The sequence below is a fragment of the Bos mutus genome, chromosome X (assembly GCF_027580195.1).
Source record: "Bos mutus isolate GX-2022 chromosome X, NWIPB_WYAK_1.1, whole genome shotgun sequence".
Classification (NCBI taxonomy): domain Eukaryota; kingdom Metazoa; phylum Chordata; class Mammalia; order Artiodactyla; family Bovidae; genus Bos; species Bos mutus.
The window spans coordinates 120,212,787-120,226,934 of record NC_091646.1 but is presented as its reverse complement, the minus strand read 5'-3'; the positions used below and the strand labels follow the sequence as shown (position 1 = coordinate 120,226,934).

Genomic DNA, 14,148 nt, shown 5'->3' with positions numbered 1-14,148 from the left:
TGGGCCAGGTAGGAGTCCATCATAATGTTTTCATTATCCCCTGCTCCACGGTTAAGCAAAACACATAAGGATGATGTAGAAAGATATACATAAAGCTATATGTATTCAGTGTCAAGAGCAAGCTGTTATTCTGAGGTTATATTCTTCCTCTAATTCTAGTTAAAATATACTTCAGTTTATAAAATGATGGTGATCAAAGATTATAGTTTTCTCTCTTACCTGGCAAAATAAATAAATTTGCTGATAGATTGGTCCCAATATTTATTTCCATAGGGCTTGCCATTTTGTTAGATTTATTTGTTCCCTGGTAGGAATAGAAAAAATAGCTTTTTTGGGGGGAAGAAAGGATGTTACTTAACATGTGCCTACTTTGGCCCAGCTGCTTTGGTATCTGTTGAGTGAAAGGTCTTTTTGCAGATGAACCTGTCTCACTGTTAAGCAACACACCATTGACTTGCATTTCCAGATGTTTGTTTTCTTAAAGGAAAGCTTGACAGGATACATTTTGCACATGGGGGAGGATATAGTTAATATCTATATTGGAGGAGAAAAGAGAAAAGCCATTATTGCAGAGGGTCATCTCCTCTACTTCTCTCCCCAGGCTTACAGGAAATGGATAAATGACAAGAGGCAGGGAGTTGAGGAGCCTCTCCTACCAGGCATTGAATTCACCAACAACCAGCTTTTCTTCATGAGTTATGCTCACGTGAGTAAGACTGAGGAAGGGGCCTCAGAGAGAAAATGTGGGACTTTGACTTGCTTCCTGGGTCAAAGGTCTGGAACAAAAGTTTAATGACATAACTTTTGATTTTAGCTGAAATTGTATCTTGCTGCTTATTGTCTGGATAAATTTCATGTGTTTCATGTTCTATGGGATATAATTAATTAACTGATTGAATCGAGGCTTATTGGTATTTTTTATCAAGTGAGTTACCAGCCCTGAGGTGACTCACTTGATATTTCTTTAGTATATCCTGACTTCTTAATGTATTTGATACTATTTGTAACCATTTCTAGTGACTCATTCTCTAGAGTCTTTCTTGGCTCTGTCGTTTCCTGCATTTCTCCTCCTTCACCTCATTTGCTGACTTGATCCCGCCACTGTCAACCTGGGGGTCCCTCAAGTCTATGTTCCCAACTGCCAAATGAACACGTGAAGAGTACTAGAGCTGCAAATAGCAGCAGCAAAGGTGAGAGGCATATCACCCTTTTGCGAGTTTAATGGGCTCTCTGAGCAGAAACTGAAAGAAGATGTGCCCTAAATAAGGCACAATTCCGAGTTCGAGTATCTGGCCAATGATGCAAGTGCCAGTTGTTCTTTGTTATTGCCCTAGTTTATGTCACAAATATGTAGGCCTCATTTTCAAACAAGTCTGGGTTGGGTTGATGAAGTCCTGATGCATGGCCTCACAGTGGGCAAATCTGTATCTGTATTGCTCAAAACTAGACAGAGGTTTTCATCAATACAATCTTTTGTTCCTAAGTTTTTTCATTCACTCCTCAGTAAGCTCATTAATTTCCATGTCTTCTTCACTTGACTCCGGTTAAAGGATTCTCATCTGTCTGGGGTCTGTTATCTCTTAAAGCTGACATGGCAGCACTACATAAATGATCATTTATCAACCTGACATCAGCAAAAGTGTAATCAACAACAAAGTGACTCTCCTTTCTAGTTTTCCTACTTTTATCAACATACCCTCAACCATCAGCCTTTGGGTCTTTCTGGTTAGAAAATCTGGACTCTTAGGTCTTATTTGATCGATTTATCCTCATTTATATGACATGTGTCTCAAAAGCTGATGTTTCATCCCATTAACTGTTCTTCAGATTCAGCCTCTCTTTCTCCCCATTACCCTGTCTTGTCATCTGTAGACTAAGCCTCCATCTCTTCTGCTTTGAATTATCCCAACAGCCTTATGGCATGTTTTCCTGATTTGGCTTCTTTCCACCATTGCCTGTCTTACATGCCACTGAAATACCATTTTTATTTCATAGCTGACCTGCTGAAAGAACTGCAGTGGCTCCCAGGTGCCTGCCACATGGAGACCAAATGCCTCTCAAAGTTCTCCTCAGTCTTATACAACTCTACCCAACCAGCTCTAAATCCCCGTAGCTCTACCAGACTCACCCTTAGCTGGGCAGGTGTCCTCACTTCCACTCCACAATGTCATGCTCATCATTGTCTCTGGTTTTGCTTTAGATTTGCCTTCTGCAAAGTGACCCTCTTTGTACTTCTCCCCCTCAGATTATTCAATTCCATCTTTACCATTTAGGATCCATGTCAAGTTTTACCTCTTCCACATCTTCCACAAACTTCCCTATGGATTCCAGGTCTCACTAAAAAAAAAATCTCTAACTCCTTTGCACTTATCTTCTTTACTGTGCAGTTACCTTGTTATCAAAATGTTGAAGATTTTTATCTTCATAGCTTGTGTATCTTCATACACTTATTATTTATCCCCATAGCATCCAACAAAGAAGCTGGGTATATTGAAGACACTTGACGTTTTTAGACGAATTGCTTGAAAAGGATGAGATTAACACAGTTCAATTAAAGAGACTTTCTTTTGGGTCAGTACTGGGTCAGATATCCAAAATAAGCATGCAAATATAGATAGAACTTTCTGGAGCAGGGATTGGCCAACTAGGACCCATGGGCCATATGTTGCCTGCTGTCTATTTTGTATTGGAAAACAGCCATGGTCTTTACATATTGTCTATGGCTGTTTTTGTGCTACAGTGCCAGAGTTGAGTACTTAGAATAGAGACTTACAGTCTGCAAAGCCTAAAATATTTATTATCTGTCTCTTTACAGAAAATGTTTGCTGTCCCATGCTCTAGAGGACAAAGTACAAGGTCCGTCAGTTCTTATTTAGGTTCTTACTTACTTACTTAAGGTCCATCTTAGTAGATGAAGTAAACTAACTGATATTAACATTACAGTCAGTTTTGAAATGTCTCCAAATAAAATTCCAAACTATATATGACTTACTTTAAAGAGATTAAGAAGAAAAATGGCAAGTGATTTTATATTACTAATGAGAAATTTCTCTTGGAGCTTTTCCCTACTGGCAGAATGAGATTTTCAACCTTTTGTAAACTGAAATAAGTCTGCTCATAAGGAGGAAAATTATTTTGTCTCCTGAGAAGGTACTAGGAAAACAGTAAGAACAAAAATGTGTTTTTAGAAATCTCTTAAATGATATATGAAGCAAAGACAGTACTATATAATAATGCAAGAGGAAATAACATTAGAAAAAGTGAGGTGGAATTGATTGTGAGAAACAACTTCACCTTAGCTAGCTTCTGAGGAAGTTAAGTACTCCCATTACAGAAACATCTTTAGAGTCAAATTCAGAACCACTGTGATGGATGGTTTCTCTTCTCCAAAAGCAGTAGCATCCTATCACCTTTGCTGCTGCCTCTGTCCCCGTAGTTTCTGTCCATTTTTCCTTAGATGTTCTTATCCTCCTTCTTTCTTCTCATTGCTCCTCTTTCAGTGGACATTCATGGAGATCCTTCCTGGGACCCATAAATAATCTTCAAACTAGTCTCTCATTTCCTCCTACTCCTGTGCCCCTGCCGGATAAATCTTTTGAAAATGTATTTTTAATCACCTTCATGCTCATTAACAATATTTAAGTATTGTTAAGCAAGATTAGCAATACGTTAACCTAAATATGGTAGCCTCTTGCTCAGGACTTGCTCAGGCCAGAAATCTGGCCCCATCCTCACCCTTCCCTGGTCTCCCATTGCTGCCCACTATGCACCACACAGTCCAGCCAAGCTGAATGTCTTGTTTTTTTTCTTCTCCAATATGTCTTTGTTTCCATTTTCTCCTCCACTTGGAATTCCCCCCATCATATTCATGTGTCCTAGTTCTATTCATACTTCAAGCTATATCATATTTCAAGATACACTTCAAATCAGGATTAAGTAGGTTATGGTACATGAATAAACAGTGCAAGGAAAAGTTTTCTTCTTGTTCATGTTCCGTGTGTAACATGAGTCAGCAGTGGGCCTCTGCTCATAGTTACTACTCAGGACCTGGGTTTTGGAATCTTTATCTTGTAGGTGCTTCCATGGTCACTACAGGAGTAGGGAAGGAGTAGGGAAGAAATGTGCACTGGCCTTTAATGTAGCATCCTAAATTGTTTTTAATACTCTTAAAAGTTCTGCCAGATTTTTAAAGCTTCCCCAAGGAAGTAACATATGTCACTTCTGCTCACATTTCATTGGTGAGAGCAAGTGACCATATAGCCATGCCTAACTTCAAAGGGGATGGAACAATGTCCTCCTATCCAAGGACTGAACTAAGATGAAGCAAACAAGGCACCCAGGGTGCAAAACCCTTCCCGCTTATGCTGCTGCTGCTGCTAAGTCACTTCAGTTGTGTCCGACTCTGTGCAGCCCCATAGATGGCAGCCCACCAGGCTCCCCCGTCCCTGGGATTCTCCAGGCAAGAACACTGGAGTGGGTTGCCATTTCCTTCTCCAAGGCATGAAAGTGAAAAGTGAAAGTGACGTTGCCCAGTCACGTCCAACTCTTAGCGACCCCATGGACTGCAGCCTACTCCTCCGTCCATGGGATTCTCCAGGCAAGGATACTGGAGTGGGATGCCATTGCCTTCTCCGTTCCCACTTATGACCATACTCAATAATGGATGAGTGATTCATTTTACTGATTCAAATGAATATGGTTAACTTTGATAACGGCTATTCCAAACATTATGTTAATTGAATGAATACATTGGTTGATTCCTGGACACATATGCTGTTCTCTTCATTTAAAGCATTTGTCTGGAAACCTGTCTTAATTTACTCAAATAGTGAAAGCATTCACAGTGATAAAAACTTCTACTCTGAGGATTGGAATAATAGATGTTACTACTGATGAAGGTTTATCTGATCTACTAAAACAGCTTGTCATCCATCGAGTCTCAAATTACTCTTCGTGTGATTTGAAGCAGGTAAGGCAGTAGACAATGTGTGATTGAAATGGAAGCATAATCATCGGGATGTTTTTTCTTCTAGGTGAGGTGCAATTCCTACAGACCAGAAGCTGCTCGAGAACAAATCCAAGCTGGTGCTCACAGCCCCCCTCAGTTTAGGTAAATAGGCATATGGGTGACACGAGTTTTTAACTGTGCATCTCCACCTCCTCTCTTCCCCAGCCATTCCAGGGCTCTACGAATAGGTGATCCGAAAAACAGCCTGCATTGTGAACAGTGACAGCTCATTTCACAGACCAAAAAAAAAAAAATCTGGCCAAACAGAAACTAAGCGTCTTTTCTTTAATTAGTAGGAAGCTGGTTTAGCCAGTACTCTCTCACCTAAATTTTTGTAGTAGGCTTTTGTACACACCTCTAGTATCAAGAGATCTATGAGACTGTACAAGACTCCAAAGGTAATTTAGAATCCAAATCATAGCTTTAGTAGTAATTCCCACTTATTATCTTCTGGTTTTTGAAAGGCAGCAATCCTTGGGTGCCATGAGTACACCATGGGTGCTCCATAGACTGGCATGTTTGATTTATCCAACCGCCTACTTTTTAAAAATATTGACCAGAAAAGCCTTTTTTAGATACAAATGAGCTCTTATGTACTATGCCTTAAAACACCTAGAGCTCTGGTTTAATTTGTGTTGTAGAATATCCTATTTAATGCCTCTTGTTCTTTCATGCAGCCAGCCAACAGACATGAATGAGTGCCCGCTTACAGAATAGCTCTGAACACAAAGGAGGATATATGGTGGCATTTAGCTATTGTAATTCATATCTAGAGGCAAAAGCTCTACGTTTTAGCTTTTAGTTTGAGTCTTATTTTGAAACAGTTGCTTATATATGAAGGGAAATGAATTACCATCTTAATTGTCAGGATGTATAAAATATTAAGTAAAAATAAAATTAAGATTACTATTACCTACCCCATAGTAAGTTTCTAGCATAGTTTGAGGGAAATTTTCTGTGCTAAGGGACAGAGTTATAATAGTAAATCCAAGAAACACAGTAATTTGTATTTATTTGTTCTTTGCTTAGAACGTATTATTTCTTGGTATCTTTATATGTAATGTTTAAATGAATCCATTAGCATATTGTAGGAAAGTCATCTAAAAGTTCCATATGTTGAAATGTTATTCCCAAAACCTTGCCTTAGAAATTCTCAAGAAATTGACTCTAAATTACCCTATAGCATAAAAACCTAATCACTATGTTAGAAATTCTCCCCCACTGAGCTAAACTGTCAAAAATGCTGACAGTCTCTAATAAACTGTGCTTCCACTCACAAATGATGCAGATGAAATCACACAGTAGATTAATTACTCAACAGATAAGTTCTTAAAAACTAAGTTCCTCTCACTAACTTGTTGCCTGTAATGTTGGATTTTAACTGATAATTTTCAGAATACACTTACCTGTCAGCTAAATTTGATCCTTAACACTTGCCCAGGGTGAATCATAGTGAAAGTGAAGTGAAAGTCGCTGAATCGTGTCCGACCCGTGGACTATAGCTCACCAAGCTCCTCCGTCCATGGGATCCTCCAGGCAAGAATACTGGAGTGGATTGCCATTACTGTGTGTGAAACCTGCATCCCTCCCTGTGTGTGTGTGTGTGTGCACACGCGTGCATGTGCACTCAGTTGCTCAGTCGTGTCTGACTCTTTCATCCCAGCTGACACACAAGAGGTTATGGGGGTTTTGAATTACAAGCCGATATATTCATTCAAATGCCCACAGGGAACAAAATCATTAGGGAAGAAAGAGTCATTGACCAAGAATGCTGTCTCTAGTCAGCCTTTTGAACCTGCAGTTGAGTAAGAAATAGATGAGGGGGGTGGATCTTTGCTAGCTTGTTAGTGATGTCTGCACTAACTGTAGATTTTGAATGTAGCCGATTTCACACAATGGAAATACCACTTTCAAAAGGCAGTTAAAATCAAAGTGCTGAGTAGGAATCTGTAGTCTTTACTGCAGTCAGGCAGGGAACTTGCAAGAACACCAGATTTTGGAGCTAACTCCAGCAAAGCATTACTCATCAATAGCAACTAGACCCCGTTCATTAGTTTACTGTTGCATGAACCAAATTCTAGGTAAATATGAGCCTGCAAGCGTAATAGGAATTTATAGAAAGTGTTTCTGTGGATTGAATGAGTTCTTTAAAGATAATTTAGAGATAGCAACAACACGAATGAATCTTACAGACATAATACTGAGTGAAAGAAATCAGAGACAAAAGAGTGCATAGAGTGTGATCCACTGATGTGAAGTTGAAAAACCAGTAGAATTGATCTGTGGCCACAGAGGTCAGACTAGTAGTTATGCTTGGAGGTACTACTGTTAGGGCATACACAGGAGCCTTCTAGGTGCTGAAAATATCCCATGTCTTGATCTGGGTGGTAATAACATGGGTGTATACATGTGAACTCAATGAACTTTACATTTTAAATGTGCATATGCTACGTCAGTTATATGTTCCATAAAAAGTTAAATTAAAAAATGGTTAGAAAAGTTAAGTATTGGTAAATTGTATAGTTTGTAGGAATTTGTAAATTTATAGCAATGTACCACCACATATACAATTTATAGGAATTGTAAACCCTACAGTTTATAGAAATTTAAAGATATTTTGAAGACTAATAGCATTTGTCTGGTTCTAGTCTCAGCTCTGTTAATTTTCTTGAAAATCTACTTAACCATTTTGGACTTCAGTTATCTCCTTGTAAATAGACTAAATGAATGGACTATTTTATCAAGCCATAGGTTGCTAGAGTTTTATTCAGAACCTGTTGATTTGTAAGAATTAAATGACATGGACTATGACATATCTTTTTCAGGGTCAATGGTGCAGTTAGCAACTTTGAAGAATTCCAGAAGGCTTTTAATTGTCCATCCAATTCCACAATGAACAGAGGCGCAGAATCCTGCCGACTCTGGTAGCAGGACTGTTGGTTCCTGCCATCCTGAGAGAGCTGCGCGGTGCTCATCACCTACTGCCCTAGGCCTGTGTTCCCCTGAAGATGTTTATTTTAATGCATCTTTGGTATTTGGGTATTGCTTAGATCTAAACATTATTCAAAGTTGTAAGACTTAAAAAAATGGAATACAAAAATCGAATCACATATGTCTCTTTAGAAAGCCAATTAAGTCCCCAGGCTGCTTTTGTTAAAATGTTGTTTGCTGAATTGTTGCTATTGTCCATTTTAGTGTATAAGTTGCAGCTAAGCGGTATGTACCATTTTAATCTACAGCTTTGCAGGGGCCCTAGGTAGAATATATCCAGAAAAAAAAATCAGCCTATTACACTAGCAACCCTCAGTGGTGTGGACATGTGCGAGGTTGCCTGGGAGGTCTTCTGTACTGTTAGATTTCCTGCACCATCCTTTCATAGCATTGATTAACTCTAAGGTGGTTAAGTCAGAAATAACGTTGAATCCTCATTTGACAGTATTTGATGAAGTTCTGGCCTTCAGCTTTGGAGTCTCTTGGGATGAAAACACGCCTCATAGCTTGTATCTGATGTAGCCCACTGCCCTGTTCAAGTCAGAATGAACAAAGCTGGCAGAAAAGACTGCTTGGTGAAGGCTTGAGTTTATCAAATAGTAAGACAAGGCTGTATCTCTAAGTCCCAGAAGAAGTCAAAACTCCTAGTCATGCAACCGCAGGCACAGTAGGAAACAAAATCTCCAAAATTTGATCTGTTCTGTTCAAACCTTGGCAATTATGTCATCTGCTAGATGCTTCTCTTCAGTCTAATTTCTGGTTGTCTTGTTATCCTCGTATATGTGCCTTCTCCTGTTTCTGAAATAAGTAGGCATAAAAAAATGATTTTCTAATTCCCAATTAGGAACATATGGCTTTCCCTCCCCTTGAGTGCAAAGGCATAAACCCCACATTGAGGCTCAGTTACCTCTTTTAAAAATCCTTTTTGAAAAATTTCTTGATTAAAGACATGTTAGAATCTATTGATTGAATTTAAAATTCCCTGAATAGTCCAAAGAAACATAATGTTTACTCTTCAAGACTTCTTCTAAAGAGTTTATAAGAAAGAGCATTACTCTGTTTTCGGTCCTCAGAACTCTGTCCTTTCAAGGGAACTATTCCATGTCTTATTAGAGAGTGTGTGTGCAGGATAAAATTATAACAGCTTTAAAGTGCTTCCCTGGCATTTTTGCTTTTTAAAATAGCCATCCCCTCTTCCCATTATTCCTTGTACACGTGGTTCTAGGTTAAGCTGGTCAATAGGAAAATCTCAAAAGCATAATGACAAATTCAGGCTAACCATAGGAAGCCATTTTACATCCCTGGAATTTGTCATTAAAAAGTGTGTGTGTGTGCACACACCATGTCCTTTTGTAACCATGGGAACGTAGGGGAGAAAAATGCAGGGGCACCATCATGAGGAAAACAATTTCAGTGCATTAGTCAGTGAAGAGTGATTTTCCCCTTGACTTCCTCCTCTCTGAATCGATAAACTCCTGAAGGGCAGCTACCTTTTCCGCCTTAACCATGACTTGATATCACCTTAGTTTGCATTTTCAAAAAAGCAGTTAAGGGTGCTGGAAACCTCCATGTCTTTTCTCTAGAGGAATCATTCTGATTTGGTTTAGACTTAGAAGATTCTCCTTGTTTCATTCCTATATCTGGACATTTAAAATCAGCTTAAACGTTTTTAAGGCTTACATAAACAGCATATTCCTTCTAGTTTTCTCTTTTTAAACTCCGAATAAACACATTCCTGCTGGTCAGAGAAAGTGTTTGATAAAAGTGTAGAAATAGGCTTTGGAAATGGGACTTGATCAGTCACTTAATGGTTTAGGAAAACAGGTTGGTGAACAGTTGGGGCCTGAACAGTTTCTAAGTGATATGGCTACTTGTCTTGACTAACTTTACTTGATGTAACTCAATTATACTGCAAGCTGTCGATAGGATGGCCGTTGTTAAAATAGACTTAGAGTAGCTCAAGTCACCACGACTCGCTGGGACAATTTTCTAGATTGAATTTCCAAATTCATGTTCCTGTTCAGATTTTCAGAGTACATTCTTATTGTCTCTTCTCTTCAATACAGACTAATAGAAAAGAGTCAGATACCGATTAAGTTGTGTAAGGAAGAAGGTAAAATGCGACTAGAAATCGGGGGAGGGGAAAGGAGAAGCTGGCCTAGGAATGTGACTCTGAAGAGAATCCAGGATTTTGGCAGTTCTTGCTAAGCACATCCACTGGAGGAGAGCCATAAAATATTACAAAAATAATTATGCAAAATTAAAAGGCAATTAGATATTGGATCTCAGACTATGACTGCCATAGCACACTTCTCTGATTCATACACCAGGTATTCTGCCAGTGAACTATTGCCTGCAAAATGGAAGGCGTTAGGTTTTTGTGAAATTCTCCTGGTTTAGTCAAGGTTCTTATGTGTATAAAATGGTCTTGTTTGGCTTATCATCATTGCCCAAAGTTTGTTGAGCTTTTTACCAACCACACAGCACTGGCCTCCTATTTCCATTTTTTCCTTTTATGAAATGGAGTTGGAAGTGACTACTGCAAGCTCAGGATTCATAAATTATCCTTAAGTTTATTCAGTGCCTTTCCTCAATGGAGCTTAAAGCATAGCACATAAATTTTATCTTATTTAGCCCTAGAGCATCACTAAGAAGCAACTAGGAACTGTAGCTTGCCACATAGGTTATGCTTGCACCAGATCAGTGGAGAGGTTTGAGATTGCTTCTCAAGTACCCCAGAGTCAGGAGAGTTAAAGCCTTTGTTCTTTGGGCTGCTTGCCTTTGCATTAACCTTCATCCCTTAGGTCACCCCATTTCTGAATACATTTGTTCCAACAGTATTTCTGTAATTATTAACATTTGATATACTTCTTCCTTGATATTTTTAACAGTATGTCTCAGTTGCATATTAAATTATGGAAGAATATATGATTATTTCAAGCAACAACATTCTCATTGCTAGTGGAAGTGCCCCACTGGTTCGAAGAAAGGTGTTCTTGGATTATGCATTTCATATCTAAATGGTCTTTGTATTTTCTTCCCTTACTTGTGAAACAATGTGAATGATCATTTTAAGGACAATAAAAAGTTGAAGATATTCTGTTTCCTTTCTTTTTAAAAATAATATTAAAATTGATTATATCCATTAGCATACTCAGTTATATTTTAGACAATATTTGCCTAAAAAGTACACAAAGCATTGGAGTGGACTAGGTTTCTCAGTTTAGGAAGTGAGATTTGAATGCAGTAACTTTTTCTGTAGACAATGAGAGATTTGAGAGTTGGCCATTATATTTTCTTCCAGGATATAAACGGATATGGTTTATTGCTTATGCAGTTATATTCCTAATGAGGAAAAGAGAGGCTTCGGAGGAGATTATCAACCATGGTATGGCTGGTCTTGCAAAAGTGACAAGGAACATTACGGTTACTGTCAAACCAAAGAATCTCTATTTTGCTGTCACCTTTCTTTACCCATCAAGTCAGATTATGGTCACTCATTCAGTACATAGTAACTGACCACCATTTGATATAAGTCACTGAACTAGCTGTATTTAAGCAGATCATGTGCAGTTTCAGCTTCAATGAACAGTCTGGTCTAACATGGTAAACAGACACATAAATTGCTACATTCACCCTGTATCATGGCAAGTGTGATGAAATTCAAGGACATTGGGTTGTGGTTTGGTACGCAGAGAAAGATTTATTCAATTCTCCTCAAGTGGATGCTATCAGAGTTCTCTCTACCCAGATCCCAGCCCTTTTACTGGGGACCCTAACTTCACCTTCTGTGTGCTTTTTTTTTTTTCTCATTGGCTGTAGATCTCTAGGATGGCTGCCCTCATGCTACTGGAGCGTCTGTGCCCCATGTACTTCCAGGGAGCTGGAAGTGCCTGCCATTTTCATCCCCTGGTGACCTTTGGACAACGAGTGAGTGGTACAGGACAATGAAAGCCTGCCTGCCTTTCCTGAGTCCAGACAAATCCAGAAGCATACCATAGAATTCATACTAACTTCCCTCGGGGGGCATTTTGGTATTAGACTGGCAGTGGAAGTAGAGTCCCCTGTTGATTATTTTAAACATCTTTCTGATGTATTCAGAGATGTGAAAACTACTGGTTTATGGTAGGGGTACCACAGTGTCCATGTACAGGAGATAGACATCAGACAGACTGTAGAGCTGGTAGGTAATAAGCGTCTCAGTATGACCTGTTAGTGCCCCTCTGAGAGTCTACTCTAGTTTCTGAGCTGATGCTTGAAAAAAGAATTTTTGCCTGTAGGGTAGTGGCAGGAGGAAGGATGTATAGAAATGATTGAGTTTATGAGTGATCTCTGGGGCATGGACGGGAAGGACAGGCTTTGGGGGAATGAAGGCAAGAAGTCTAGAATCTCTCTTGCTAGGGTCAATTTGATAGATTTTATGAGATATTCAGTCTACTTCAATTTTTAGATGTATATCTTAGTGGACCTGATCAAAATTTGGAGGCTGATGTTTCCAGTTAGGCTTAAGGTATTTACATGTCCCTCAAGTCCAATTGCTTTCTTTGTTAAGATCACACTACATGTTGAAAGAGATCATCTCAATGGTTTAACCCAGTTTGAGCTAATGTCTTGTTTACATGACATACAAAATGGTTATTAACCATCAATGAGCTTCTCTCCTACCGTTGCTGATATTGAGACCAACGTTCCTTCCATATGATTCTGCCATTTTCAATGCTATTGAATGTATGCTCATCCACACGAAGCTGGTGGAGGGGAAGAAGCTATTGAAGATACCTAATGGAAGGTTTGGTCTAATCCAATAAGTTATCTATGTTACTTCTGCCCATATTCCATTGACTAGCACTCAGTCATATGGCCAAACCTAACTGCAGGGGAGGCTGGGATATATAGTCTAGCTGTGGGCCGAGAGAGGAGAGGAAATGGGTTTGTCTATTATGTAGTGATACCAGCCATACCTTCTAAAGTGAAATACTGGCCAGTCACATGGAGCTCTTCTGAATTCAGGAAACTGCTTTTGAGCACAGCACAATGAAAAATCTTAAATGCCGTTGGTAGCCTGCAGTTTATTCTGTAGGAGTCTTTTTAATTAACAGTTTAATTGGATAATTTAACCCCCTTTAGAATTGGAGATAAGAAAATGAGAATGAGATAGTCCCTGTGATCTGACAATACTGTGCTTTAATAAACACTCCAAAGTGAGCCCAGAAATGAGCACCACAAAAGCATTACCATAATTTGTGATCAGTGAATGAAAACCTGATCTATAATTTTAGTTATTTATAAATGGTTTAGCTACATGTTTCATTTGAATGTGTATTTTGTTTTGTTAATTGTCTCAATTAGGAAGATAACAATATAAGACTCTGTGGCTATGCCATGGATTTACAGTATGGTCTAAGCTTTTAAAATAGATCCCATTGAGACAATAAATAAAATATGAAATAATATGTGCTATGTCTTCTAGGATTTTTAGAGAATTTCTATGAAAATTATTTTTACTTCTCCCTTCATAGTGAAAGGTTGATGCTGAGCCCTGAAAGGGCTCTTGGCTAGGATTCTTGGCCTCTGGAGGAGAGGCATTCAATCCGGGGCCAGTGATGAGGCTTGACTGCTCAGAGCTTTTGTATAACAAAGTTTTATTGAAGTATAAAAGAGAAAGAGAAAGCTTCTGACATAGACATTAGAAGGGGGCAGAAAGAGTGCCTCCCTGCTAGTCTTTAGCAGGAAGTTATATACCTATTAGCAGACTGCTAATTAGAGAAAGGAAATGTCTCAAAACTCAGAGAGGCCCCTCACCCACAACATGCATTTTGAGATAACATTGGCACAAGGTGAGTCATCCTGGGCCCTAAAACTATTAACATGGATCTTGAAGAAAGGTGGGTTTCCAAGCAAGTACCTAGCCTCATGAACATAGCTTAAAACATACTGGTTTGTTGAGTAAAACATACTGGTTTGTCAAGTCGGTTCTGAATCCTAGGGAACCGACTTGAAGACAGACAGAGTCTGAAGTAAATACATAGTTCATTAACATAGCTTAAGAAAAACATTTCCATAAGATAAACGCATTGGCTAGCTCAAGGTCTAAAAAAGTTAAGTTCAGGTGGAACCAGGTGTCCTCATGGCAACACAGAATTTTAAAA

At 38.9% G+C, this 14,148-nt stretch overlaps 1 protein-coding gene across 1 annotated transcript in view; it reads left to right on the top strand.

Moving 5' to 3' along the window:
• The window catches only part of PHEX (phosphate regulating endopeptidase X-linked), a 207,120-nt gene extending 196,033 nt beyond the window's left edge, over positions 1-11,087 (top strand). Inside the window, 3 exon segments of the mRNA XM_005897739.2 lie at positions 602-706; positions 5,034-5,110; positions 7,834-11,087. Of these exon segments, the coding sequence (XP_005897801.1) occupies positions 602-706; positions 5,034-5,110; positions 7,834-7,936 (285 nt within the window). The 3' untranslated portion in view covers positions 7,937-11,087.
• The last annotated feature ends 3,061 nt before the right edge of the window (positions 11,088-14,148 follow it).